Source organism: Bos indicus x Bos taurus, chromosome 13 (genome assembly GCF_003369695.1).
Source record: "Bos indicus x Bos taurus breed Angus x Brahman F1 hybrid chromosome 13, Bos_hybrid_MaternalHap_v2.0, whole genome shotgun sequence".
Taxonomy (NCBI): Eukaryota; Metazoa; Chordata; class Mammalia; order Artiodactyla; family Bovidae; genus Bos; species Bos indicus x Bos taurus.
Window position 1 is genome coordinate 38,256,539 of NC_040088.1, and position 26,876 is coordinate 38,283,414.

At 50.9% G+C, this 26,876-nt stretch overlaps 1 protein-coding gene across 4 annotated transcripts; it reads right to left on the reverse strand.

Moving 5' to 3' along the window:
- Window positions 1–406: 406 nt before the first annotated feature.
- Window positions 407–26,583, reverse strand: PITRM1 (pitrilysin metallopeptidase 1). 4 transcript variants are annotated; one of them, XM_027559472.1, is made up of 27 exons: window positions 26,490–26,583; window positions 24,494–24,596; window positions 20,819–20,925; window positions 20,494–20,645; window positions 19,937–20,051; window positions 19,762–19,858; window positions 18,995–19,155; window positions 17,004–17,130; window positions 16,677–16,765; window positions 16,060–16,188; window positions 15,378–15,491; window positions 15,122–15,218; window positions 14,199–14,333; window positions 12,793–12,931; window positions 7,053–7,169; window positions 5,962–6,094; window positions 5,127–5,247; window positions 4,951–5,027; window positions 4,571–4,736; window positions 4,209–4,309; window positions 3,555–3,675; window positions 3,303–3,359; window positions 2,746–2,858; window positions 2,046–2,171; window positions 1,202–1,347; window positions 907–1,009; window positions 407–827 (listed from the first exon to the last, which is right to left on the reverse strand). In XM_027559472.1, exons 1-27 carry the CDS (start codon window positions 26,540–26,542, stop codon window positions 728–730), a joined length of 3,099 nt encoding a protein of 1,032 aa, XP_027415273.1. In that variant the 5' UTR covers window positions 26,543–26,583; the 3' UTR covers window positions 407–727. The 4 variants fall into 4 exon arrangements, with proteins under 4 accessions (XP_027415273.1, XP_027415274.1, XP_027415275.1 ...); XM_027559473.1 differs by having other exon boundaries at window positions 24,494–24,593; window positions 26,490–26,576; XM_027559474.1 differs by lacking the exon at window positions 26,490–26,583 and adding an exon at window positions 26,210–26,439 and having other exon boundaries at window positions 554–827.
- Window positions 26,584–26,876: the final 293 nt, after the last annotated feature.

A 26,876-nucleotide genomic window follows, 5' to 3' on the forward strand; every position in this document is an offset into this window, starting at 1 on the left:
CAGTGCTCTGACCTGCAACACGTGGGTGATGCCCCGCGCACAGATGGCCCTGGACCAGGGAAGGTGGTGCTGCCAAGGGGGAACGAGGGCATGCACCCCAGAGTCTGCAGAGAAGGGGCCCCAGCCCCCGCCGTGTGTACCCAGAGGAGGGGGATGGGGGAGAGTCAGTGTCCTTCGGAGCAGAGCCTGACTGGACACGGTTGTCCCACAGCCAGTGGGTGGAGGCCAGCGTTGGGACACCTCATGCGTTTCCCCGTAAAGTCCCTAAAAGCTACTTCAGCAAATAGTCATTTAAAATAATGTCTAAAGCACAGGTAGGTCAGGGTCACCTTTTTGTTTTAAAAGGCATGCACTAGGACAGTACGGTAAAACAGCACTTAAAGCTTTAGAAAGTCTCAAGACTATATACTCTGTGCACCTCTGGCATTTAGTGAGCGATGATTTCAGTTAATTTCTTTGTCATCACTATTTCCTTCTTCAAGACAGAAGAGTGTTCATCTGACTTGCCAGGCAAGACCTCATGCAAAATTCTAAGAATTGATATCAAATGATATCGTGTATATACGATCATATATATTTGATATATAGATAACATATACAGATGATCAAGAGTTTTGTTAAAAAAATAACTTAAAAGGTAAGGAAAGCAAGGCACTCGGCATCAGGAGGCAGGGTCACCGCTGTCTTATGACCACGACGGGTCCTTGGTGATGCTCGCATCGTCTAGTCACCGCTGTCTTATGACCCATGACGGGTCCTTGGCGATGCTCGCATTGTCTGGTCCGAGCAGAGCCACGCCGTGTGTGCTTCTCCTGGCGCCCAAGTACCTGGAGGCAGGGGGGCAGCGGTCACTCAGGTGCCATGGGGTCACAGGGACTGGACGCTAAGCACCCGGCTTCCACTCACCTGTTGCTCACGTCAACCAGGTCTTCGTGACAGACGGCGAAGAGCTGCTCACGGTGTACCTGCTTCATCTCATCCGAGAAGCCGTACAGGAAGTGGTCCAGGCCTGAGAGTGAGCGCAGGGGATGGGATGGGGTGGTTGTCGGGACACGCAGCCACCCCCGGCCTTCAAGCCCCGCTTCCACCACAGGTCTCAGCACTGCCCCTCATGCCCACTCCTCCTGACTCGGCTGAGATGTTGTCTCGGGAGGACGAGCTCGGGCACCGTGGCTTTAGGTGTGTCTGCTACACCACACACCTTTATCTGAAGGTGCCACCGGAGCATCCACAGCAGAGAAGACTGAGAGCTTTGCCTCGTCGATGTCCTGCTGGGTGAACCTCCCAGCCTTGGCCCAGTCGATGGCCTTCATGAAGGACTGCAGTGTTTCCGTGGAACGTGGATCCCTGGAGACCAAAGGGTCAGACACTGACGTTTATCAATAAGGAACAACCAAGTATGACACAGTTTGTCCACACTTTGGGGTCATCAGCGGCTGTTTTCACACGGTACAGACACCCCAGTGCTCTGGACACTGACGAGTGGCCGCACAAGCCACCAACACTGCCCCTGGTGAGCCAGCGTGTCCACCCCACTAACTACACCTCTGCCACCAGGACAGGCACTGGCCAGAGGAAACAGAAGACACACGTGAGATGCCCCAGATGCAACAATGGCCCCTGCTGAGGCCGATCTCCTGCATCTTCCCTGAGCACAGAATCCTCCAAGGTCCTCACTCACACAGGCACGTGTCCCCAGGGCATCTGTGAAAAACGCTTGGTTTCTGTCCTGGAGACCCATGGCCCCCGCACGACTACAACCACGTCCAGCCCGTGAGGAGCAGAGGGAAGCCCCTCCTTCCCTGGGGTGTCAGTCCTGCCCTCGGGCAGCGGGGCCGCAGGACAGAGATGTGAGCAGGCAGGACAGTCTGTGGCCCCGCGGACCCAGCCCGGCCCCGAGAGTTTCCAGGTCGTCTCCCACGTACCCTGGTCACCAACCCCAGAGCTGTTTCAGGCCCAGGGTTCCCAGGATTGTCTGTCCCCACGGTTGGTGTGGTGAGAACAGGGGAACGTCTTTCTGAAGTGTGCAGTGCGCTCAGACCCACCTGTACGAGTATAGTGTGAACATCCCGCCGTAGCTGAGCCGGGCGCCTCCGCCATAAGCACCACCTTTTTCTCGAATTTCCGTGTGTAAGAATTGAGCAGTCATCAACCGTGCCAGGATCTTGAGGCTGAAAAGATAAAAAGATGCACATTAACAACAGCACAGCTGGCAGAGCAGGACTGAACATAACACAGCGTGATCCACGAGGGCAAGAAAAATGCGAGCAAGGTGAGGCCTGGGTGACGGGAGCGATAGGGGCGGGCCTACTCCCTCCTGCCCTGCTGCAGCACTCGGGCGTCTTAGGGGAGTGGCCTCCACTGTGAGCACGTCCCTCCCTTAGAAAACATGCTCCAACAGGGAAAGTCTACTAGGCCCCTGCGTCCCCATGACGTCCACCATGAGCAATGACAGCGTGCTGCCCCGCCCTGGGTCTTCTCTATGGCAGGGGGGGCATGTGGAGGGTAAGCCTGAGCTGGGAGAGGTGGCGGCCCGCACAGGGCTCTGCTCCCTGGCAGGGATGGGGGTGTGGAGAGGGGGAGACCCGTCCACACGTCTTTTTTCAGGAACTTTTACTTGTGTGACATACGGGAAGTTAAGTCCTCACACCCAGGGAAGGTGGTCCCTGTCTGTTTCTAAACCCACATCTTGCTACTCAGCAGAGCCATACGCAGTCCTGCTCCTGAGGGCCCAGCCCCATGCACCTGGCGTGGTCCGGGGCTGTATACGGGGCAGTCCTGATGCACTCGGCAACGTAGTTCACAGGGAACGGAAGCAGGAAGTGCGTCTTCATCTGGCAGGGCTCAAAGGTGGGGTCCTGGGGCAGAGGCCAGGTGGTGTCAGCGCCACGTGGCCAGGACCCTCGAGGACCCAGAGCCCTGACCGTGATGCCCTGGTCGGCAGCAGCAACCCCGTCCACACACAACAGCATTGGCAAGCTCGCCCCACACGACCTCCGCAGGGTGGAGGTGACACATCCCAGCCCGCCCAGAGACCTTGGCTCACCTCACCCCACTCCCTCCCAGGGCCCTGAACATGTGGCCTCGTCTGGTCACTTTCCTGGGATAAGCGCCTTTGCCTTTCCTAGGATCATCAGGGGTGGGGTGGGGGTGGGAGGTGAAGTGATCCCGGTACAGCAGTGATGTTTGAACAGAGGTGGACTGAACACGAGGCATCCACAGACAGCACCTGGTGGCCTCAGACACAGGCTGGCCGTGGAAGGGGCGGCGAAGTGGGCAGGGTGCAAGAGGAAGGGACTCACCGTCACCAGCCTCCTTATGACTAGGCAGCTCCCGCTGGATGCCTTGGGTGCAGGTTTCTGGAAATGAAATGTTTCACAGAGAAATGAGTAAACCCTGAAACGCACGTGATGGGTCAGGTACATTCCGGAAACAGCCTGGATGCTGAGGGTTCAGGCAGTATAGGCTCTGTGGCCTGAGTATTCTTCCATCGTGAAGCTTGGGGAGCAGAAGTCCCCTCGTCCTTGGGCCCCAGGGCGGGCCCCCAGCCTCACCTCCACCACGTGTGGGCACATGGGCCTCTGCTCCTTCTCAGTCCGGCTGAGGCTCCTCAGGAAGGCCTCCACCGCGCCCTCCACCTGCGACATCTGTTGGGCAGTCGCATTCACAGAACATCTGTTTAAAACAGTGTGTGCACGGAACCATTACTGTGAAAAGATTACTGAAGTGTAAAAACATGTACATGTAAATGTACAAACAAAAGCTGAGTAAACCAAAAGCCAAACATCACAGCTGTCTTCTTTCACCGCATGCTTTCTGGGTACAAAAAAGCCTGACCCTCCTCTCGGCCGGCTCAGAGCTCTGTGTCCCTGAGGACGAGGAGGTGCAACCCGCCCACAGTGCCTTCGGGGCCATGGTCTCAGAACACACACTGTCCAGAGGAAGATAAACCTTCATTCGAGTAGCACTGTTAAGTAGTCAGAGGGTGGTGGTAGTTCTCCACCCTCTCAGAAAATGTTTCTTTGTGGTTCCTCCAACCTCCACTGAATCAGACACTATCATAAAAAAGCATCTGACAAACACTGAGAAGACCTGGGCTCTTCTCTGCATGCCGTGGCTGCTCCCAAGCGCTCCCTCTGAAAAGCCTCTCCACACCACTCTCAGCAACATGAAGGTTAAGTGCAGCTGGGAGGCCAGCGTGGCCCTACCTCAGGCTGTCACAGCTCAGCAGGTGTTTCCAGATGCGCAGGAGCTTCCCCAGGACGGGTTGCAGGTCAGTCATCTCCGCAATTCTCTTCATCAGCAGCACCTAAGTCAGAGAGCCCACAGGGAGAGCCTGGACCAGACGTCCTGACACAGGGACACGGGTGTGTGGGTATGTATGGTTCTGTGCACGCATGGGATTCGCACTTGCCCAGCTGTGGGCAAGGGAGCTGAGGGAAGGGAGCTGTGGACTTGAGAAAATAAGGTGAGAGAGAACATTCCCCCCACCCTCCCCCTGAAACCTGGCCAGTTCATGTTGGCCAATCTGTTAAGAGCCCTGGAGAGCCAGCCAGCCTGAGCACCTCACCTGGTCCATCCCCCCAAAGGTCTCCTGCAGGTCCCCTGCAGGTGCCAGCGTCCTGCCCGCTCTGATGGACGCATAGAGGTGGCCTGAGTCGGGGACCCCATTGGATAGCTCCTGGGCGGCCATCTTCACCAGCACACGGAAGTGCTCCTCCTCCTCAAAGCGGGGGCTGCAGTGGAGAAAGCCGTGATGAGCCCCCCGGGACACAGCCATGCCCCCTTCTCCAGTGGGAAACCTGCAGAGGGCAAGTTCTCAGGGGAGGGAAATGTCGAGACTCGACCAAGGGACCGCAGGACCAGGCCTGCAACCAATCACAACAGGGCAAGGTGCTCACAGGACTGGGTCTCCGGTGTGTCTGGGATCATGTCTTGGCAAATACTTACTTATTCAGTACCTCACTCCACAGATGCATCATGTCTGCTAGGTTTCTATCGAGGCAGAAAGAGGAGAACAGCACACCCTAAACCAGGAGGGAAGAAAGAATTCTGACCTTCTGAAAAAGAAAAAAAGACACGGGGAAAACCAACCCCCACCAGCCTGCACCCGAGGAAATGGTCACCTGCTCGTAGGTGTTGAGGTGTGAGTCGTCGGGGAGCACCTGGGGGGCGGCAGCCAGGCCACCTGTCTTCAGCTCCACCTGCTGGGCCAGCTCCCGGTAGTCGAGGCTGCCACAGCCCAGCCTGTGCAAAGAGAGCACGGAGTCACAGGGCGGAGGGTCCTCTGGGGAGGGAGTCCCCTGACTGGGCCCCCCGCCCACCAGAAGCTGGGCTCCCCCACCCCAAGCTTTGTAGCCCATCAGGTACAGGCAGTCTCGGGGTGGGGGACCTGAAAAACAAGCTTTTCTGCACTCTCAAGAAGTCACTTCAACATGGATGACACCTTGGGAGGGAACACCCTCATCGCTGCCCCGAGTGCAATATTAACTAACTGTCCCAAATAAAAGAATAACTAACTGAAGCCAAGGAGACGACCGGGCTCTCCTGGAACCCTCTGCCGTGGAAGGCAGGCAGCGGGAGCCATACTAATGAAGGGTGGGGAGCAGTGGTCAGGTTCTGTGGGTGACCTCAGGCCTACATGTCATGTTTAAAGCTCAAAGCCTCTGAGAGGAATTATCCTCTTCATCATCTTAAAAAGAACCTAGTCAAGATAGCTGTGTATTACGTTCACAGTTTATAAATGTGTTTTAATGTACTACATTAGTACGACGTCCAGGAGGAAAATTCTCAACAAATACACCACCCACCTTTCTGTAACAGCACTGTGAGATTTGGAAAGTAAAACCGCTCACTGATAAGTGACACTGACGCACTGAAACAGGACACAGTGAACGCCCCCGAGCAACCAGGGAAGACGCGCGGCCTCTAGAGGTGCGCGTCCGCCCCACGCAGCCTTACTTGGTGAGGACGCTGCAGAAGAGCGGCACGTAGGGCCGCAGCTCCTCGGGCAGGGCGTTGAGGCTGGAGAAGGCTCTAAAGTAGACCACGCCGTTGGTGGGCTGCGCGCAGTACTGGACTGGCGTGTCCCTGGCTGCGGGAACAAGGGTACTTCTTCACATTCTTACCAGCAAAGTTTTACCCATGTAACCACCATGTAATATCTGTAAAACACTAAAGCTTTTCAAGGATAGAATTTTAAATTTTATATTAGCAAAAAAACGCTATTCATTCGCCATACATCATCAGACAACCTTCCTTGCTGTACTTTTGTTACGGCAAAACCCGCAAGTCTTGAGTTGCTCTGTGAGGAACAAGAGCAGAGCAGGGACACTCTTGGGGTGTCTGACCACCTGCAGTCCAGCACCGCCGCCCGCACTCCAATCCTGGGCGTGGGGGGACGCTGGCGGCCCCTCCCACAACACACCCCACATGCCACTCACCCCCAGCCCCTCGGGCACTGCCCTGTGTTCTCATTTTCACATCCCGAGCGCAGTGCCTGACCTGCAGCGGAGCTGAGCACCACTGACTATGAATCACAGCACTGACTCAATGACCTTCACTGATAAACCAGACCTGAGGGGGCGCTGACCCGGCTTCCCAGAAGCCTGGGCCAGAGGAGGGGCTTTGCCGACACTCACACACGAGTAACAACAGACACATCATGAGTCGGGGGTGCTCACGCACAGCCAGAACCCTGACTAGACATGGGCACCATGAAGGCCAGCGCTGGGGTCAGACCTGCTCGGGCAGGAGGGGCTATCACGTCACGGCCACGGGGAGCAGCATCAGCACCACGGGCGAGGGTCCTGTGTCCAGGGGAAGCGAGCAACAGGGAGCAGCAGCGACCCCTCTGCATCCCGTAAGGCAACACCCAGCGCTGTGGGCCTCCGGACCCCACGCCCTTGAGAGCCATGTGTACACACACAGTGGAACCCAGAAGCAGGGCGCTCAGCACTGCCGGACCCAGGACTAGAAACGGGGGCTCAAATGTCCTCTGAGGACACCCACCGGTGACTCTCCTCCCAGGGACACCAGTACCCGCCACTGACCTGCCTGCAGCACCTCCAGCTCCGTGACAGGGATGCGGGGCTCGATGTCCGACACCCTGAGCGCTGGCAGACACGATGCGTCTGGAGGTCGACTCTGCTGAGCCTGCAGTTCCAAACCTATGGGGGGCAGGGGCGGCAGTGAGCATCCAGGCCGGCCCTTAGAAGGCCCTGCTCAGCCCCTCTCCTGTCCCTTAGTTTCTGTAGCCTCCCCTGGGCACAAGGAGCCCCGAAACGCTGGGGTCGGAGGTTGCCAGAACCAGAGAAGGCAGCACAGTAAGCACCCAGCAGCAGTCGTCTCCCCAGCTCATCCTCAGTGATTTCAGAGGACAGGTTTGCTGGGGGAGAGGAGTCTGTGCAAGCAGTTCCCACCCTCGCTTTATACCACAGACTGAGCTTGTGGGCTGGAGTTGAACTAACTCTGTACTCATTTACTTATACTTCATTTTCACTCATCTTGGCAATATGCTGTGTGATCACATAAAGTTCACAAATAAAGAAATGGGTGAACACACTTTCAGGGGCTGATCCTACATTGATGTGATGGAGGGGTGACGGGGGATGGACGGACACCCTCTCCTCGAGTTCCTGCTCAGACCAGGCAGCCCGTGGGGACGAGGTGTTACAGGGTGAAGTCCTGTCAGCCTGAGTCACCTCACCCCCACCCTGAGTCTCCAGCACCGGGTTCCCCACCTGGCCCCACACAGGCCCAGGGAGCCAGCTCCACATACTTCTTGGAGCCCCGACACCTTCAAGGCCCCCGCCCGGCTGTTTCCCCCCAGTCAAGTGGAGCACCCCAACCGCTGCGCCTCAGACATGTCCTCACATCCTGAGAAAGCCCCCTAGTGCCCTCTGTCCTGGCGAGCACGGAGCAGAGGCCGCAGGCACCTGCTCCACCACGGGCCCCGGCGGCCCAGCCACGCCCCTGCGCACGGCACACACGACACGGGCCCCGAACCGGAAGACTGACTTTCCCAACAAACTAACTCCCATTCCCACTTCTCACTGGTGCTCATCTGCAGACTGGACCCCGATTCACAGATTCTTTGCACTGAGTCCACACTCAAGTGACTTGTAACATGTGACCTGAGTCCACACTTACTGACCCTGACGCAATGGTAAACGCACTAGGCTGTGTCCTATGTCTCCAGACCACTCTGCAGTGATCTTGTAACCAGGGCCGCCATCCCTCCACAGGCAGGCGTGGGCTGGAACATATGAGTTTTCTTAACACAAGACACCTCCACGGCCAGGCCAGGCACCTGATAACTCAGGGAACACACGACTCTGTGCTTGGTTGTAGAATTACCTTCTGTGCCACAAACAGCTTGGAAAATGGATGGACCACATCAAACAACATGAAGAGGCTGCCTACACAGCAGGAAAGTGTTTACAAATCTAACGTTACTGGTAAGATATCCAAAACAGCCGAAGAACTCAGTAGCAAAAACCATCCAAGTAAAAAATGGGCTGAGGACTGAACAGGCATTTTTCCAAAGACAAAGATGGCCAACAGGTATAGGAAAAGGTGCCCAAAACCACTCACCAGGGAAATGCCTATCAAACCACATGAGCCATCACCTCACAGCTGTCAGAAGGGCAGACAAGGGATGCAGCAACTGCTGGCGAGTCGGGAGGAAAGGTACCCTTGTGCACGGTGCATGGAAACGGGACCTGGTGCAGCCACCATGGGAAGCAGTGTGGTGGCTCCTCAAAGTAGTGAAACCAGAACCACCATACGGCCCAGCAACCCTGCTCCTGGTTATCTATCTGAAGAAAATAAAACACTAACTGCAAAGGAGACACAGCCGCAACGTCCATGGCAGCACCGCACTGTTTACAATAGTCAGGATGTGCAAATGACAACCTAAGCGCCCACCGATGATGAATGGGTAAAAGTGCCCACACACACACAACCACGCCGCTCCACACACCCCAGAGTACCACACTCAGTCATGAGACAGGAGGAAAAATTGCCATTTGCAACAATGTGGATGAAGCTTGAGGGTTACACTCAGTGAAATAAGTCAGAGAAATATCTATAATCTCACTGATATGGGGAATCTAAACAATAAAAACACAAAAAAGCAAGCTCATATAAACAGAGAACAGACTGTGGCTGTTGGGTGGGTGGTGGGAGAAATGGATGAAAGGGGTCAGAGCTACAAGCCTGCAGCTCTAAGTTCTAGGCACATCATGCATGGCATGGCTACTGAAGCTAATTATACTGAACTTAGATTTGAAAATTGCTAAGGGAATTTAAAAGTTCTCATCACAAGACAAAAAATTCTAGGCATGATGATAGAGGTTACCATGTGTCTGTTACTGTGCCCACAATAAAAGACAAAAACGGCAAAGAACTAGTAGAAACAGAAGAGATCAAGAAGAGATGGCAACAAAACACAGAAGACCTATACAAAAAAAGATCTTCATGACCCGGATGACCATAATGGTGTGATTACTCATCCAGAGCCAGACATCCTGGACTGCGAAGTCAAGTGGGCCTTAGGAAGCATCACTACGAACAAAGCTACTGGAGGTGATGGAATTCCAGCTGAGCCATTTCAAATCCTAAAAGATGATGCTTATGAAAGTGCTGCACTCATATGCCAGCAAATTTAGAAAACCCAGCAGTGGCCACAGGACTGGAAAAGGTCAATCTTCAACCCAGTTACCAAGAAGGGTAGTACTGAAGAATGTTCCAACTACTGGACAATTGCACTCACTTCCCACGCTAGTAAAGTTATGCTCAAAATCCTTCAAGCTAGGCTTCAGCACTACGTGAACCGAGAACTTTCAGATGCTCAAGCTAGTTTAGAAAAGGCAGAGGAACAAGAGATCAAATTGCTAGCATTCGCTGGATCACAGAGAAACCAAGGGAATTCCAGAAAAACATCTACTTCTGTTTCATTGAGGGGTAGCTTTGACTCCTTTTATCCATTTCTCCCACCATCCACCCATCCACAGCCTTTGATTCTGTGTATCATAACAAACTGGAAAACTCTTAAAGAGATATGAATACTAGACCACCTCACCTGTCTCCTAAGAAACCTGTATGCAGGTCAAGAAGCAACAGTTAGAACCTTATATGGAACAAATTACTGATTCAAAATTGAGAAACAAGCATAAAGCTGTATATTGTCACCCTGTTTATTTAACTTCTATGCAGGATACTGCATTTTAAATGCCAGACTGGATGAGGCACAAGCTGGAATGAAGATTGCTTGGAGAAATATCAACAATCTCAGATATGCAGATGATACCACTTTAATGGCAGAAAGGGAAGAGGAGCTAAAGAGCCTCTTGATTGAGGGTGCAAGAGCAGAGTGGAAAAGCTGCCTTAAAACTCAATATTAAAAAAAAAGCTAAGATCATGGCATCTGGTCCCATCACTTCACGGCAAATAGAAGGGGGAAAGGTGGAAACAGTGACAGATTTCCTCTTCTTGGGCTCCAAAATCACTGTGGATGGTGACTGCAGCCAAGAAATTAGAATAGGATTGCTTCTTGGAAAGAAAACTATGATGAACCTAGACAGTGTATTAAAAAGCAAAAACATCACTATGCCAACAAAGTTCCATATAGTCAAAGCTACGGTCTTTCCAGTAGTCACATATGGATGTGAGAGTTGAACCATAAAGAAGGCTGAGCACTGAAGAATTGATGCTTTTGAACTGTGGTGTTGGAAAAGACTCTTGAGAGTCCCTTGGACTGCAAGGAGATCCAACCAGTCAATCCTAAAGGAAATCAGTCCTGAATATTCATTGGAAAGACTGATGCTGAAGCTGAAGCTCCAACAGTTTGGTCTCCTGATGTAGAGAGCCAACTCACTGGAAAACACCCTGATACTGGGAAACACTGAAGGCAGAAGAGGGCGGCAGAAGATGAGATGGTTGGATGGCATCACCAATTCAACGAATATGAACTTGGGCAACTCCGGGAGATGGTGAGGGACAGGGAAGCCTGGTGTGCTGCAGTTTATGGGCTTGCAAAGAGCTGGCGACGACTGAGCGACTGAACAATGACAATAGAGATTAACTGGACAAACTGTGGTAATCATCTCACAATATATAAATACATCAAATCATGTTATACATCTGGAACTAATATGATGTTATGCCAGCTACTCCTCAATTAAAAAAAAAAAAATTAAGAGGCTTTCCTGGTGGCTCAGCAGTAAAGAATCCACCTGCCAATGCAGAAGACACAGGTTTGATCCCTGATGAGGGAAGATCCCACATGCCACAGAGCAACTGAGCCTGTGCTCCAACGCCTGAGGGCCACAATGACTAAGTCCACATGCCCCAGAGCCCACGCTCTGTGACAGAAGATGCCACCACAGTGAGAAGTCTGAGCACAACTAGAGAGCAGCCCCTGCTTGCTGCAACTGGAGAAAAGCCCTTGCAGCAACAAAGACCCAGCACGGTCAGAAATAAATAAAATTATTTTAAAAAATAATAAACTTATGGTTACCAAAGGGCAAAGGGAGGTGGGGAGGGATAAATTAGGAGATTGGAATCAACATATACACACTACTGAAGTGCATAACCAACAAGGACCTACTGTAATAGCACAGAGAACTATATTCAATAGTCTGTGATAAACTACAATGGAAAAGAATCTGAAAAAGGAACGGAACCACTCTGCTGTACACCAGAAACTAACACAACATTGTAAATCAACTATACTTCATTTACACTTTAATTAAGAACAAATTTATGGAAGAGCTTAAAGTAACTCTCTGCATATGTAAAGAATTCAGAGATTAAACAGGTTACACATTGACATTAACTCTGTCTTTACAAAGTCAAATCACCTCAAACTCAGTATGATCAAGTCACGCTAGAGTCAGCTCCACCTGCTGACATGCCTGATAAATCCTTCGTGTAATCCCAGCCAACTTTTCAGGGGTGGGGGGCGGGTGGTTGTGTATGTGTTCCTGTGTACTGTGTACATATGTAAACGTCATACGCTACAACCTGCAACTGCTGTATAGAACCCAGTGGCTCTGACAAATGCACAGCGTGAGCAGCACACCACCATCGACAGCGGGTGCCACCACCCCAGAAGGCAGCCCCACCCGCTCTGGCCTCACGGCCTGTGAGACTCACAGATCCTGCGTGTCCAGTGTTCTGGCCCTTGTTATAGCTGAGCAGAATCCCACCGTGTGGACACCTCAGTTACCTCTCTGTGTGGACACATGTGGGGCATGTCAAGTCCCGTGTGGACAGACACTTTCACTTCTCTTGGGTGAACGCTCAGGAGTAGGACCGCTGGGCTTTATAGGCAGTGCAGTTTTCCACGTAAGAAACCACAGACCTGTTTCTGTGTTCACAGTGCCTGCACCACAGGCACCCGTGGGGGCTCTGTGAAGAATGCGAGGCTTGCATCCCCCCGAGACCTGCCACCCCTGAGCCCACAGCGCACTCCATCCCCAAGACCCGTCTGCAGTCAGCTACAGACTGCCACGCAGCACGCACCCAGTGGCCTATACAGCCTCGGTAAGGAGAAGGCGTCTGCGAAGTGCGTAAATGCATAAACCCTGTGAAGCCACCTCTCTCCCAGAATTCCTGCCTCTCCTGCTGAATCACAGGGTGTAGTTTCTGAGGAGAAGGTCAGTCTTGCTGGGGTTAACACAGAACCCTGCAGGCAGCCGGCAGAGACCTACTGGCTGAAACCAGCCGCCTCCTTACGCTGGAAGCTCGGTGGGACTGGGTGATGGGGAGGCAGCTGCCAGACCTGACCTTTCTCATAGATCTGCTGCTTCTCTTCCGGGGAAAGAGAAGTGACCTTTTGCTGCAGTTTTTCTGTTTCCATCTGTGCTTGCTTCTCGGAATACTTGTCGTCTGGTTTCATGGATAAAGTCAGCTTGTGCCGATTATTCTGCAACAACCAGAGCAAGAGAAAAGTCAATTAAAAACACGGTCTTATGGAATCCAGCATTGAGCCGGCCTCCAGCAGGGTGCACTTAGCCCCACAGTTCCGTTTTCCCATTTCTCACGGTGATGACAACAGAACTTGCCCCACGAGGCTGTGCATGCAGAGCCTGGGAGCCACAAACAATCCTTGAGGCCACCTGCTCTGCAGGGACCATGGCGTCCATACGCTGTTACCATCTGGAGCACAGTCACTGTAGTTCCTACGTCTTAACCACAAACGCGTCGACATTCAACAGTGCCTTTACACCTTGGTTGTACAAAGAAACCACCTGCACCTTTTAATACCATAATAAACCTTTGGCTTTAGTCTAAGTTGAAGATAACAGAATAAAATAATTTTTTACCAAGTCTTCATCGTACTACTAACTTCTCAAACCAAAACTAAACTCTCCACTCAGTATTTTATAAACCATGAGGACAATATAGATGCTGATCTAACATAACTTAGGTGACACTGGGCCCCTTGACTTAATGCAGCCACTAGACACACACCCACAGAAAGCTCGTGTGACACCACAGAGCGGGAGGACCACAGCACATCAAGCACCGTGTACAGAATGGCTTGTGATTAGAGATGCAGGATGAACGGCCACAGCAGGTGCCCCACCCCCAGCGCGGGTGCCCAGGACCACGACCCCACTCACCACGGGACAGTCCTCCCCACCCCCACCAACCCAGGGCAACGGGGGAGATGACATTCCCCTCCATCAGTGACGGTCCAGCAGGGAACACACACAAAGCACAAAAGCCCACAAGTCTGTGGAGACAAATGAGTACCAAAGAGTCCTTGGTAAAAACAACCAGAACATTCACACACTTGGGCAACTCGTCTCATGTTCTCTACAATCTATTAGCAAAACAGAACAAAAATATAGGGCGACCCCCTGGGGTCCAGATTGAATCCCTGGTCTGGGAGCCAAGATCCCGCAAGCCAAGAAGCGCCCTCCTCACCAAAGCAATACATGCAGATGCTCCGTTAAACAGCTCCCCCCATACACACACTCATACACAAAAACCCACCTGCATGAATATCTGGAAAACAGAATCTTTAAAGCTAATATGACCATTTACATTTTTAATCAACAATTAAAAAATTAAACCTCATATTGTCAAAACTCGACTTACACAATGCAGAGAATATTCCTAATGTTCCCTTCATTATTATAAAACTCAACTTCAAAATTACAGACATATATTCTCAACTTTCTTACCTTAAAATACTGTTTTACTTTTTCTTGCAAAAACCTTGGATTTTCCTCCAGGCACTTTCGGAACTGAGCCACCTGACTTCCGAGCTTCAGGAGCTCTACGGGGTCCCCGTCGTGGTTCCAGCAGGAAGCAATGTACTATTGAGGGGGCAGGTAGGAGAGTCACAACAAGCCACCGTAACCTGCAAACCCTGTGTCTGCCCAGCAAACGTCCAAGCCTGCCTTTGTATCAGGACTCAGCTTCTAGACTTAAAAATACCACAGACAACTGCTCATGAAGAAAATTAAATCATTTTTTTTTGGCTAGAAGAACTAAACTCGTGATTTTTTCCCCCTAACAAAGTAGAAAGCACAGATTTAAAAATTACTTTTTGGAAAATATAATTATGAAGTCATGCTAAATCCCTATCCATTTAAAGCACTCTCTAAATCTATTAAAAAATAAGATATCAGAAAGCTAATGAAGTAAGCAAATAAAAACAGGAACGATGTATTACAAAATTAAATTAACAGTAATTTTATAACAGATCCAAACACCATAACTTCCCCAGTTCAAATGAAAGGTGCTGTGAATGACAATCTGTATTTTCAAGAACTACTAACTGGGCTTCCCTGGTGATGCAGCAGATAAGAATCTGCCTGCCAGTGCAAGAGACACAGGTTTGATCCCCGATCCGGGAGGATCCCACATGCCGTGAAGCAACTAAGCCTGAGTCTGACAATTACTGAGCCACACGCTGCAGCTACTGAAGCCCAAGCACCTAGAGCCCATGCTCTGCAATAAGAGAAGCTACCACAATGAGAAGCCTGCACATCACAACTAGAGAAAAGCCCACACGGCAATGAAGACCCAGCACAGCCAAAAATAAATTTTAAAAAACCACGAACTAACAAAAAAAGAGACTGAGGAGTTTAAAAACACGCACAGATGTCAGGGTGAGTCCAAAGCTGACGGACTGGTGCTTCATCTGTATTTCAATTTTATGAAGTAATGCTTCAATGCGATCCTCTTCAAATCCTTTCCTACAGAAACATCAAGAACTCAGATGCTGAAAAATCCATATGTCTGAACAACAAGGCCACAAAGGTGATATTCAAACAGCTGCCATGAAGGAGTGCGTGTGATGTGAGCCTGTGTTCGGGAATGAGGACCCAGCCCAGCCCTGTGGACGCCACACGTACTCGATGACGTCATCTAGCGTCCGGTCCACGATGTCCCGGACTGTCTGGACGTCCTTCTCTGCAATGCCCTGCAGGCCCACGCTGAAGTAGGCCTCCCGAGTGCAGCCATTGTACCTGGTATGAAAGCAGGTGACACGTCAGAATCTGCACGCCCCTCCATCGCTGGTTGAGAACACTCTTCACTGAGATCAGAGCGCCTACAGGACTCAGCCAGGAGAAGCCAGGAGGGCAGATCCTCAGGTACCCGCTGCTCAGATACGATGGCTCACACTCACATCCTTTTAGTTTTTCCAAAATCCACCACAATTAAAATTCCAGAGCAAAACAAATCTAGAGAGTTTTACCAAATGCTATGATTTCAAAGGACTTCTAATGGCCTCACTTTTCAAGCAAGCAGCAACATGCCACTCTTGGAAGAGTTACCTTGTTGGGTTTTTTTTGTCAATTGCCCACTACAGAGGACATCCACAGCTTGTGCTGGAAGCACAGCTGGGGCAGGAAGAGGGCCCTCCCCTAACCACAGGGTATGGAGCCGCCTACACCACTGACCCCTCCTCATACCCCAAGAGCGGCTAGTAACCCCTGCCCTGCAGTGACCAGCCCAGAATGTGTCCAGACAGTATCAGGTGTCACAAGTGCCCCTCACCGCGGAGTAACGATCTGATCTGACAGTGACACGCACCCAACGTCAGGAGAGAAGTCGGTGCCAAGTCCAGATTCAATGAGGGCTTTGTAGAAGGGGGCGTTGGGGCCACTGATCAGGAGTGAAGACAGAAGGCTCAGCGTGAAGGCTTCAAACGTGTCAGTTATTCTTCATTTATAAAGGCGGGGGAAGAGAGGGAAATGGTTGGCCCATGGAAATGTTTTCAAAACTATCAAAACCAAAATAAACACTTTTATTTTCCAAAGCAGCTGAAATTCTACTAGAAATTCCTCCATTTCAACCTCTATTTTAATAGTTACATGGACAAAAGAGCATTCCTTGACTTGCCGAACTCTTGCACTGTGGGACCTTGGGGGTCTCACGCCACGAGCAGACAGTGACAGTGCGGCAGGACCCTCCCAGCCCACACGCCTCGTGCCAGGCCGCTGGGGTCAGTCTTGAGAGCAAAGGTTCTCAAGGTCAGAGTTCACAGGGCTCTTTTCACATGCAGAGGCACTGTGACCCCAATACCAAACCATTCCGATGCTGTTAGACACCCCACATCTAATAATACCACTGGAGGCCCAAATCCCCCCATGCACGTGCTCCCAGGGGCGCTCCCCACAGGGTGGGCCACGTGAGTCTCACACACTCACTCTGGCAGGAGAAAGCTGACACTGATGGTCGTCTGCCCCAAGGGGCCCTCAGCCAGCGAGTCCGGGGCACACGTGATCTGGAACTCCCTCTGCAAGGGCACAGGCGTGCATCAGCAGGTGCAGATGGGCAAGGGCACTGACGTGAAGGACATTCCCCGTGCTTCTTGTCAGGGCAACTGTGCTTTTGCACAGACCGCCGCTCTTCCGGCTGGAGAACCCTCACACCCATGGCACGCCCACAGCACTGGAAACACTGGGAACACGCACCCCACCTGCATGTCACATGCTCACAGGCCTGCTGACCTGTGGCTTGGACCCAGCTCTTACCGGCTCATCCCAGGGCTTCTGGGCTGGCACCGACGTCCGTGGCTCAATTCTCTGAAATTTACTCAGGGCCTCTTCGTGAATTTGCTTCAGATGCTGCTCCAGTGGAAAGTTACCATAAGTGAAGAACCTGAAGTTTGAGAGAGCACCTTAGTCTACATCAGGCTTTGTCTGAACCAGAGGGTGTCCAGGATCTAAGGGCCAGAACACGCCAGTCCCCAGGCTGACGTCAACTTCACACAGAACACCTGTTTCACTTAATTTAACCACAACACTGAATAGAGAGGCTTCTGCTCTTTTCTCAAGATGTGGTTCAAACAAAGCACAGATTGTACAAAAAGAATTAAATAAAATCTGGCAAAAACTGCTCTTCATTTTGAATTTACTATAAATGTGTTATAAAAAACAAATAAACTACACATTAAAATATTTAAAACCTAAGCTACAGCACCACAATAATCCATCTAAGACTAACAACAAAATTTAAAACGTCACAAACATCAAATCTGGGTCACAAATCTCAGCTCGCCCATGTTTTTAGGACAACACATTACTTACGGGGGTAAAGAGCATAGTGCAGACCTCATCTTTCTAGCAGAATGCAGTGTCTGAGCTATGATTAAGGGCCTGGGAGCTAGTATCCTACAGATCCCGTCAGCCTCCCACTCAGAGCTTAGACAGTGCAAAGCCGGCAGTGAGGAGCACCTGGCTGTGCCCACTGGTCCCCGCACGCCCGACTGGTTCAGGCCCAGGACCCCTGGAGGAATGACCACGGGTCTAGAGCAGGAGGAGGCCTGCCTTTGGGGCCAGGGCAGAAATGAGAAGTCACCAAAGATGTCAAGGATAACTATCAAGGAACTTCCTTAGGCCACTGTGGGGACAATGTGAGCACTAAAAAGTTTTAAAATTTCATCTGGTGATCACATGGTCTTAAATATATACACATATGAAAATATTTCCATGAGGTCATTATGGTCCATGAGGGGGCACCGTCCCACCAGAAAGGGTGCTTAAGGGACACAGCAAGGAAAGGCTGCCTGTGGGCCTCGACTTATCAAACATCTCAGGGACAACTGGAAATCAATCTCGGTCAAGGCATAGGTGGTTTTATTCAATCATTTATTCTGTTAAATGTGAAAACGGTGTTATCTCACATAAGAGAACATCCTTGTAAACATCTATGTGTATCTGTGTATGTCTATACATGTATACATGTCTGTGTGTATCTATACATGTCTAGTTGCCTGTTTCTACATGTATCTACTTGTCTATGTGTGTCTACCTGTGTCTATGTACACACCCAGAGGACGGAGCTACAGGCTGAGCACATGGGGTTCACTGATCTACTCCCTACACTCTCCTGGATGATTAGGAGTTTTCATAATTAAATTTTTAAAATTTTACAGCTAAAATAGTTTTGCAAATGACTTTACATGACTGCTTAAAGTATCTGTAAACTACTGTTGTTTAGTCACTAAGTCATGTCTCTTCGCAACCCCATGGACTGTAGCCTGCCAGGCTCCTCTATCCATGGGATTTCCCAAGAAAGCATACTGGAGTGGGTTGCCATTTCCTTGTTCAGGGGATCTTCCTGACCCAGGGAACAAACCTACATCTCCCACCCTGCAGGTGGATTCTTTACCACTGAGCCACCAGAGAAGTCCTTGCAAACTGTCAGCGTTTTACTATTAATCATACTTGAAACAAGCAATTGATCAGAGGTTGAATGACACAGCTGCCTCTCTGGGGGCACCTCTCCAGGACTACGTCAGCCCTGAGAGGAGGACCACAACCTCCTGTTATACCATCAGCCTGAGGCTGAGCTGCAGAGGCAGCAGGCAGGGGCCTCGCCTTGTGGGTCTGAGGTCACGTCCACGCACAGCAGGCTCCCGTCCACTGCCCGTGGTCGTGAAGCAAGCTTCCCAAGCCCAACTCAAGAGAAGCAGGACACTGGGGGAAAGCAACCCGGCACCAGGCTTCCCAGGCAGCGTCACCTGGCGTTGCTGGGGTGGTAGTGCATGGCGTGGAACCGTCTGAGCTGCTCCCACGTGAGGTCGGGGATGCACAGGGGGTCCCCTCCGGAGACCACCGAGTACGTGTGGTCAGGAAGCAGGCGATTCTGAAGGTGCTGTGAGAATATCCTCTCATTATCTGTCTTCAAGTAAAAATACACATGTATGTGAAAACCAGCACACACACTGTTCACACAATTCAACAAAGTAGCCGCATCCTGGGAGTCCCCCTGCTGACACCCCCAAGTACCCACCCAGATGCTCCTTTCAGCCATGAAATGCTAATTAAGACGTGTACATTGTTTTTTTAGACATGGTGCCACTGCACACTTGAACTCCAGAGTAGTGTCGGGAAACAAAAACTCCCTATGATCTGCTTTCCTGCAACATTCACTGCGTGTGGTCATCTTTACCATAACTTGAGAGACACTGTATCTGTGAACCCCACCCTACACCAGGGCAGGAAAGAGCAGAAAACCAAGGTCTCAGGATTGTCAGGAACACGGTTTTCATCTGGCTGAGCCCCAAAGACCAGAGGTCACTGTGATCCCCACACCCCCGCTGAGAATTGCCATCTAGCTCATTGCCCAGCGGTGCCAGCTCACTGCACTGCCCACGCTAACGCAGATTCTCACAGTGAGGATATTAAGTGACATAACAAGATGGCAGCCATCTGCAAAGACTGTTTGTACTCCAACATTTTATACAGTAGGATAATTTAACACAGCATGAGCAAGGGAAACACTCACAAATGCTCCCTTCATTTCATTGAAGACGACACCTTTAAAGACCAAAGGCGTCTGGGGGTCATTCGGGTCCTCGTGTTCCAGTCGCCATCCTTCCTGCCTGAAGAGTGACAGATGATTACATGGTAACAGTGACTCTATCGCTGAACTAAAGATCAATGAACCAATTGCTACATACCAGAAGTCCAGTTCCCGCAAGCATGGAAAAAAGGCTGCGTCCAAATACACGGACAGGAGGTTCTGGAAGTCCTTGGGGTTTTGTGTGGAAAACGGGTACAGGGTGTAATCACTAGCTAGACACAAAGAAGAGCAGGGTTTTAAACACAGCGGTTCCCCCAGGTTCACGCCAGCAATGTCTGTTTCAGCCTCACAACAGGTCCACACTGTCAGGGACACAGAGACAGCAGCACCCGCTGGGGGACGGGGGGTGGGATTGCCCACAGGGTGCCTGCCACCAGCCCATACCCACTGCTTCCTGCAGCCACAACCCAGACACCAGCCCTGCTAACTGACCTTTACAGCATTATTTCCCAAAGAAAACAGTGGTCACCTTTCCCAGAAAATTCAGGTGCATTTTCTCTAAAATTCCAGGTTTTATAATCAACCCCAGTGTGGTTTTCCTAAGGGATTATGCAATAAACGGCCTCCAGACAGAGATTGGGAACTCAACCCCAGCCTCCAGGCTGCCACCCCCTCATCGGAATCCAGGCAGCCCTGGCCGGGCCCACGTCTCACCTGTGAAGGCATTCATGAATGTGGACAGCGACCGGTTCAGCATCTTGAAGAAGGGGTCTCGGCAGGGGTACCTCTGAGAGCCGCACAGGACCGTGTGCTCCAGGATGTGGGGGGCACCGCTGCTGTTGGTGGGGGTGGTGCGGAACTGCACGCTGGGGACATAGCCGCACAGTCAGAGCCCCTTGGGGTAAGGGCCAGCCGCGTCCCCGCCACACCCACGGGAGCCGGGGGGGAGACTCCCCTCCCCCGATTCCTGCTGAACCACTGCAGGTGTGGCAGACGCCCCTGCAGGGAATCAGACCCTGAGCCCAGAACACAGACACACCTGAACAAGTTGTTTCCGTCCTCGCGGGCCAGGTGCAAGTACTGTGCTCCCGTGCCGTCATGGCTGAGCTTCACAGCTGTCAGCGACAGCTCGGGGACAGGCGTCACCTGAACCAATGAGGAAATGGGGGCGCTCGACTCGGTTGGAAAGGCATGCAGCATAGGGACGCTGCGTCTGTGGGACCCGGTGGACCTGGCAGGAAACTCCAAGTCGAGTCCACGGACCAAGAAGGCAAGACCTGGGGCTGATGACAGCACCATGGTTCCCCCTGAGCGCCCACTGTCTGCTAGCATCTCCTGAGTGTGCCACAGGTGACTCCAGGAGGGAGGCATCCCACCCCACTTAAAGATGAAAACTGAGCCTGGGGCTGACGGTACAATTTGCCAAGATCACAGAGCCTAGAGTCAGACCCCTTGTGTAGCACCAGGCTGCCCTGGAAGAGAGTGGACTCACCTGGAACGCTCCACAATGAAGAAGAGCCCCGCTCAATACAAATAGAGAAAGCCCACACAAAGCAGACTCAGGACAGTCAAATAAATGAAAAGAACTATTCTATTATTTAAAAACAGCAAACACTTGCTCACCCCCTGGGGGAGGTCTTGTCTGTGAGCACTGAGTAACTTCCACTGTCCTTGGTACTGAAGCAACTGCGTCAAGGCCCCACCTATAACCTCAGCACCTTGTCACCATGACCACCACGGGGTGTGACAGGGACCTGTCTTTACTGATGCAACTTCCTAGCAGGGCAGAGGTGAAAGTTCTGCTGTCCTCAGCCTGCTCTGGGGGCCCTGCTACAAAAACTGTGTGCTCCAAGTGGCCTACTGATGCCCACATAAGTTACAGCAATGAAACTGTTTACACCTGGGAGTTCACAACTGTACTTCTGTCAGATGTGATCAATGTATTAGGTTGGTGCAAAAATAATCGCGGTTTTGCAATGTTGAACTTCGCCACTTGTTATTAGAACACATTCTTAAATGCGATTATGTCATACATCATTTTAATGTGCATTTCTTGCTTCATGTTTTTTGCTAATGACTTATTACTTACTGCGTACTTTATATTTAGACTATGCAAATGATGTTAGACAAAAAGCAGATCTGAGCGATTTTCTTATTCAAGTTCAAAACAGGCATAAAGCAGCTGAGACAACTCACAACATCAACAACGCATTTGGCCCAGGAACCGGTAGTGAATGTACACAGTGCAGTGGAGGCTGAAGAAGTTTTGCAAAGGAGATGAGAGCCTTGAAGATGAGGAGCACAGTGGCCGGTCACTGGAAGTTGACAATGACCAACTGAGAGCAATCACCAAAATTGATCCTTTTACAACTACACAAGAAGTTGCCAAAGAACTCAACGTTGACCTTTCTATAGTCATTATGCATTTGAAGTAAATTGGAAAGGTGAAAAGCCTTGATAAGTGGGTGCCTCATGAGCTGACTGCAAATAAAAAAAAAAAAATCCTTGTTTTGAAGTGTCATCTTCTCTTGGTCCACACAACAACGACAAATCATTTCTCAATCAGATTGAGACACGTGACGAAAAGTGGATTTTATACGACAACCAGCTCAGTGGTTGGATGGAGAAGAAACTCCAAAGCACTTTCCAAAGCCAACCCTGCACCAAAAAAAGGTCATGGTCATTGTGTGGTGGTCTGCTGTGCGTCTGACCCACTATAGCTTTCTGAATCCCAGAGAAATCATCACATCTGAGAAGCAAGCTCAGCAAATCAATGAGATGCACTGAAAACTGCAAGCCTGCAGCAGGCAGTGGTCAACAGAAAGCCCAAGTCTTCTCCGTGACAATGCCCGACCGCAAGCTGCACAATCAATGCTTCAAAAGTTGAACGCACTGGGCTACAAAGTTCTGCCTCGTCTGTCATACTCACCTGACCTCTCGCCAACCGATAACCACTTCTTCAAGCATCGAGACAAATCTTTTGCAAGGAAAATGCTTCCACAACCAACAGGATGCAGAAAATGCTTCCCAAGAGTTCACTGAATCCTGAAGCACGGATTTTTATGTGACAGGAATAAACAAACTTATGTCTTGTTGGCAAAAAAGTGTTTATTGTAATTGTTCCGATTTTAATACATAAAGATGTATTTGAGCCTCGTTATAATGATTTAAATTTCATGGTCCCAAACCGCAATTATGTTTGCACCAACCTAATATTTAAAACCAGTCTGCCTCTGGACTTCCCTAGTGGTCCTGTGGTTTAGAACCCGCCTGCCAAGAAAGGGGACATGGGTTCAATCCCTGGTCCGGGAAGATTCCACAGGGCAACTAAGGGCACGTGATACAACTACTGAAGCCTGTGCGCTAAAGCGTGGAAGCCACAACCACTGAATCCGAGTGCTGCAACTACTGAAGCCCTTGTGCCCTGAGCCCATCCTCCGCAACAAGAGAAGCCACCGAAATAAGAAGCCTGCACATTTCAACTAGAGTAGCCCATGCTCGCCACAACTAGAGAAAGCCCAAGCATGTGTGCTAAGTCGCTTCAGTCGCGTCTGACTTTTTGCAACTCCATGAACTGCAGCCTGCCAGGCTCCCTGTCCATGGGATTCTCCAGGCAAGAATACTGGAGTGGGTTGCCGTGCCCTCCTCCAGGGGATCTTACTGACCCAGGGATTGAACTGGTGTCTCTTAACTCTAACCTGCATTGGCAGACAGGTTCTTTATCACTAGCACCACCTGAGAAAGCCCATACACAGCAACAAAAATCCAGTGCAGCCAAAAATAAGTTAATTAAAAGTAAAAATAAAACCAGTTTACCTCACAAACAGCTCTCACAGTAATTGTTTCTCAAAAAGGACCATGGTTTATTATAAACTAAGTTTCCACAAAACTTGAAACATACAGGAAAAGAATCATGCCTCTGAAAAAGGTATTATTAACCAGAACTATACAGAAATCCCAAGTCTCTTGAGACTTCTTTAGGGGCCCCACAACCATGAACCCTTTTAAGTGGTTCGGAGACCCTGCGCTGAATACCCCCTGCCCCTGTTCCTGGAGACAGATGGTGGCTCTCCTTTACTTCTCCACAAATCCATCCCCACCCTGCCTGTGCCCAGCAGACCCTCCTGTGTCTTCCTGTTGCAAACCCGAGTCCTTCTGACTGTGAGCTGCCTGCCTCTGTTTTTATTAGTGTAAAGTACAGTGTGAAACCAACATCCAGTGGACTATGTCATGTACATCGCTGTCAATTATAGCATTAAAGAAAAAAAAAAGTTTAAGCCAAACAAAACAAGATATTTTAACATAAACTAAGTACCTATAAGCCCACACAATCTCTTTTCTATAATCCTGAAACCCAAATGGCTCAAAACCAGGAAGATTTTGCCCAACTTTGGAGCAAACTTGGTTGATGGTAGGAACTTCACCTGAGTAGATGTGGGGCCTTCAGTCTTCAACACAGGTCATCAGCAATGCAGAAACAAAACCGTGTTTATTTGCTCCCTAAGCTCTGCAAAGAAGTGAGGCCTCAGGCACTCAGGGAAGGGGTCAGGGGGTCTGCTTTCATCTGAGAGTCAGGAAACCCTTTCACTTGCAAAGTCTGCTCCTTTGAGCACCTGCTGTGAAACTGAAGGAAGCGGGGCTGGGGACACAGATGATCAAGCCCACCCCCCACATCTCTGCTCTGAGCTGACACCAGAGGCGCCCCCAGGCCCACCTGGTTGACGGTGAAGCCGTGGATCCTCTCTCCAATGTGGTACTGCAGTGCTCGCTCACAGGCCTTGGTGCTCCCCCATCTCCAGGCTCCGAGGTGGGCACTGCTACATTTAAGAAAAGGAGTCAGATGATCTGCTGGAAGACTGGCTAACATAATTCAGCAACATGACAAAAACACTGCCATGTGACAAAGAGTTCTAAGAAAAATGAAAACCTGCATCTTCTAAACGCATTTCAGAAAATCGGTTTCCATTAAAGTCCTTTAATTGTATTTCAACTCACCTAAGCCTCATAATATCAAACACTTAATGTTGAAAACCTTTTATTTCTACATGTCCATAAATAACTGTAATACAATCATGTCACCAATTTCCCTTGATTCTGGGGAAAAAATACAATTCTTATGTCAAGATCACGGTATTCCAATGAGCTCAGACTACAATAAAGTTTCATCCCACACCTGCCAAATTAGTGAGAATTAACAATCTAATGTTGTCAGGGTCTCACATGGCCACTGGGTGTGCACACTGAAGGGAGACTTCAGAACAGCCCTGTCCTTATTAGATAAGCAGTTCATTCCCCTCAACGTATGTGCCCGTGACCTGCACTCACTCCCTGGTGCACACACACACAACAACGTGCACACCATTCCCAAGGGCCCCAAACCCAGCAGCCCAAATGTCCAGTAACAGAGAACAGATAAACTCAACTATTCAGTTGACAAACTTAGCTCTAAGAATGAATGGACAACTACATGTATCAAAGATGTGGGCACATGACGCAAAGAAAAAAAGGTGCCATCTAACCAGGTAATACCGTAGTGTAAGACTATACAAGGATGGTAAAAATACAGAGGAAAGCAAAATTATTTTTGTAAACTAAAAGAGAATTTCATTTGAGAGAGAGGGAGAGTTATCATGGGTAAAGGGTAAGCTTAACCTGGGTAACAGGGACACAATTTGTAGTATTTTCTACATTAATGTTAAATCTCACAAAAATATTCTTTATAGAAAGTACGGGCTGAAAACACTTGACTCATTCAACATCATGCAATAGTACTCTATAAACAACCAACATTTCCGTTCTGGATTAGCCAATTCTAGAATTATGGGATAGAAGATTTTAACCCAAATACCCAATAAAGACAGCCCAACGACAGACACCCCCGTTTCCTCACCTGAGCCAACAGCAGCTAAACTCCACCATAAACTAATTCTCTGAATCAGCATGAAGCTAAACAATTTACGTTTCTTTAGAAAGTAAAAAGTTACATTTTACAAAGTCAAAAGGAATGATGCTGATTCAGTCTGAAACTAAATGCTTTCTTTTCCCATAAATCCACTCATTAAACACGAAGTTGGAGGCTCAGACAGGGAAGAATTCATCTGCCAATGCAGAAGACCCGGGTTCGATCCCTGGGTCAAGAAGATCCCCTGGAGGAGGGCATGGCAACCCACCCCAGTGTTCTCGCCTGGAGAATCCCGTGGACAGAGGAGCCCGGCGGGCTGCGGTTCAGGGGTCGCGAAGAGTCGGACACGCCCGAGCGATCAGCCCTCCACCCCGGAGGCCCCACTCTCCAGGCCGCAGAGGCGCTCAAGCCCCCCGCCCACAACCGCGGGGAAAAGAGCAAACGCCTATGGAGAGCCCTGCCCGCCGCCCCCTAGTGTCGCTCATGTCAGCCCACTTCAGGGGTTCTCCGCCTCGGAGGCCCGACCACCTGTCCGTGCTGGGTCCTGGCCGGCTTCACCCTGCCTTCGCTGGCAGCAGCTCCCCAGCCTCGGTAACCGGACAGGGGCTCCCTCTCTCCGGGATGAAGGCCACCGCGGGGCCCGCTCTGCCGTTCTCGCACCGCGGCCTGCGAGGGCGCCCCGGCTGCGGGCCAGGCTCTCGCAGCCGGAGCCCAGCGCGAGGGGTCCCGGGTCGGGGAGCCACGCCGCCCCACCCCCTCCCCGCGTCACCGTCCGCTTGCTCCCTTGCCCCCAGCCCCGCCCCCTCACCCGCCGCTCAGCCTCCGGAGCACGCCCCGCGCCCGCCAACCGCCGCGCCACATGCCGCCAGACTAGCTCGTCGCCGGCGTGACCCCGTGCAACCCGACGTACGCCGTGGGGCGGGACCAGCCAGCCGCCTCTCAATTGGCCAGCGCCCGGAGCTACGGTCTCTCCGATAGGCTGGCGGGAAGGGGGTGGGGCCTGGTAGGGGAGAGAAGGGCTGAGCGCGGGAGGGGTCGGCTTACCCCGATCCAGGTGACTTGCCTGGTTCTCAGGCCACAGGTAACCCTGGTCTCTGTGACAGACGTTTGGGCTCCGGCACTCTGCCAGCTCAGGCGTCCATCAGCAGCTCTAGGGCAGTGGACCGAGTAGGGCTTCACCTGTCGGGCGCCTTAG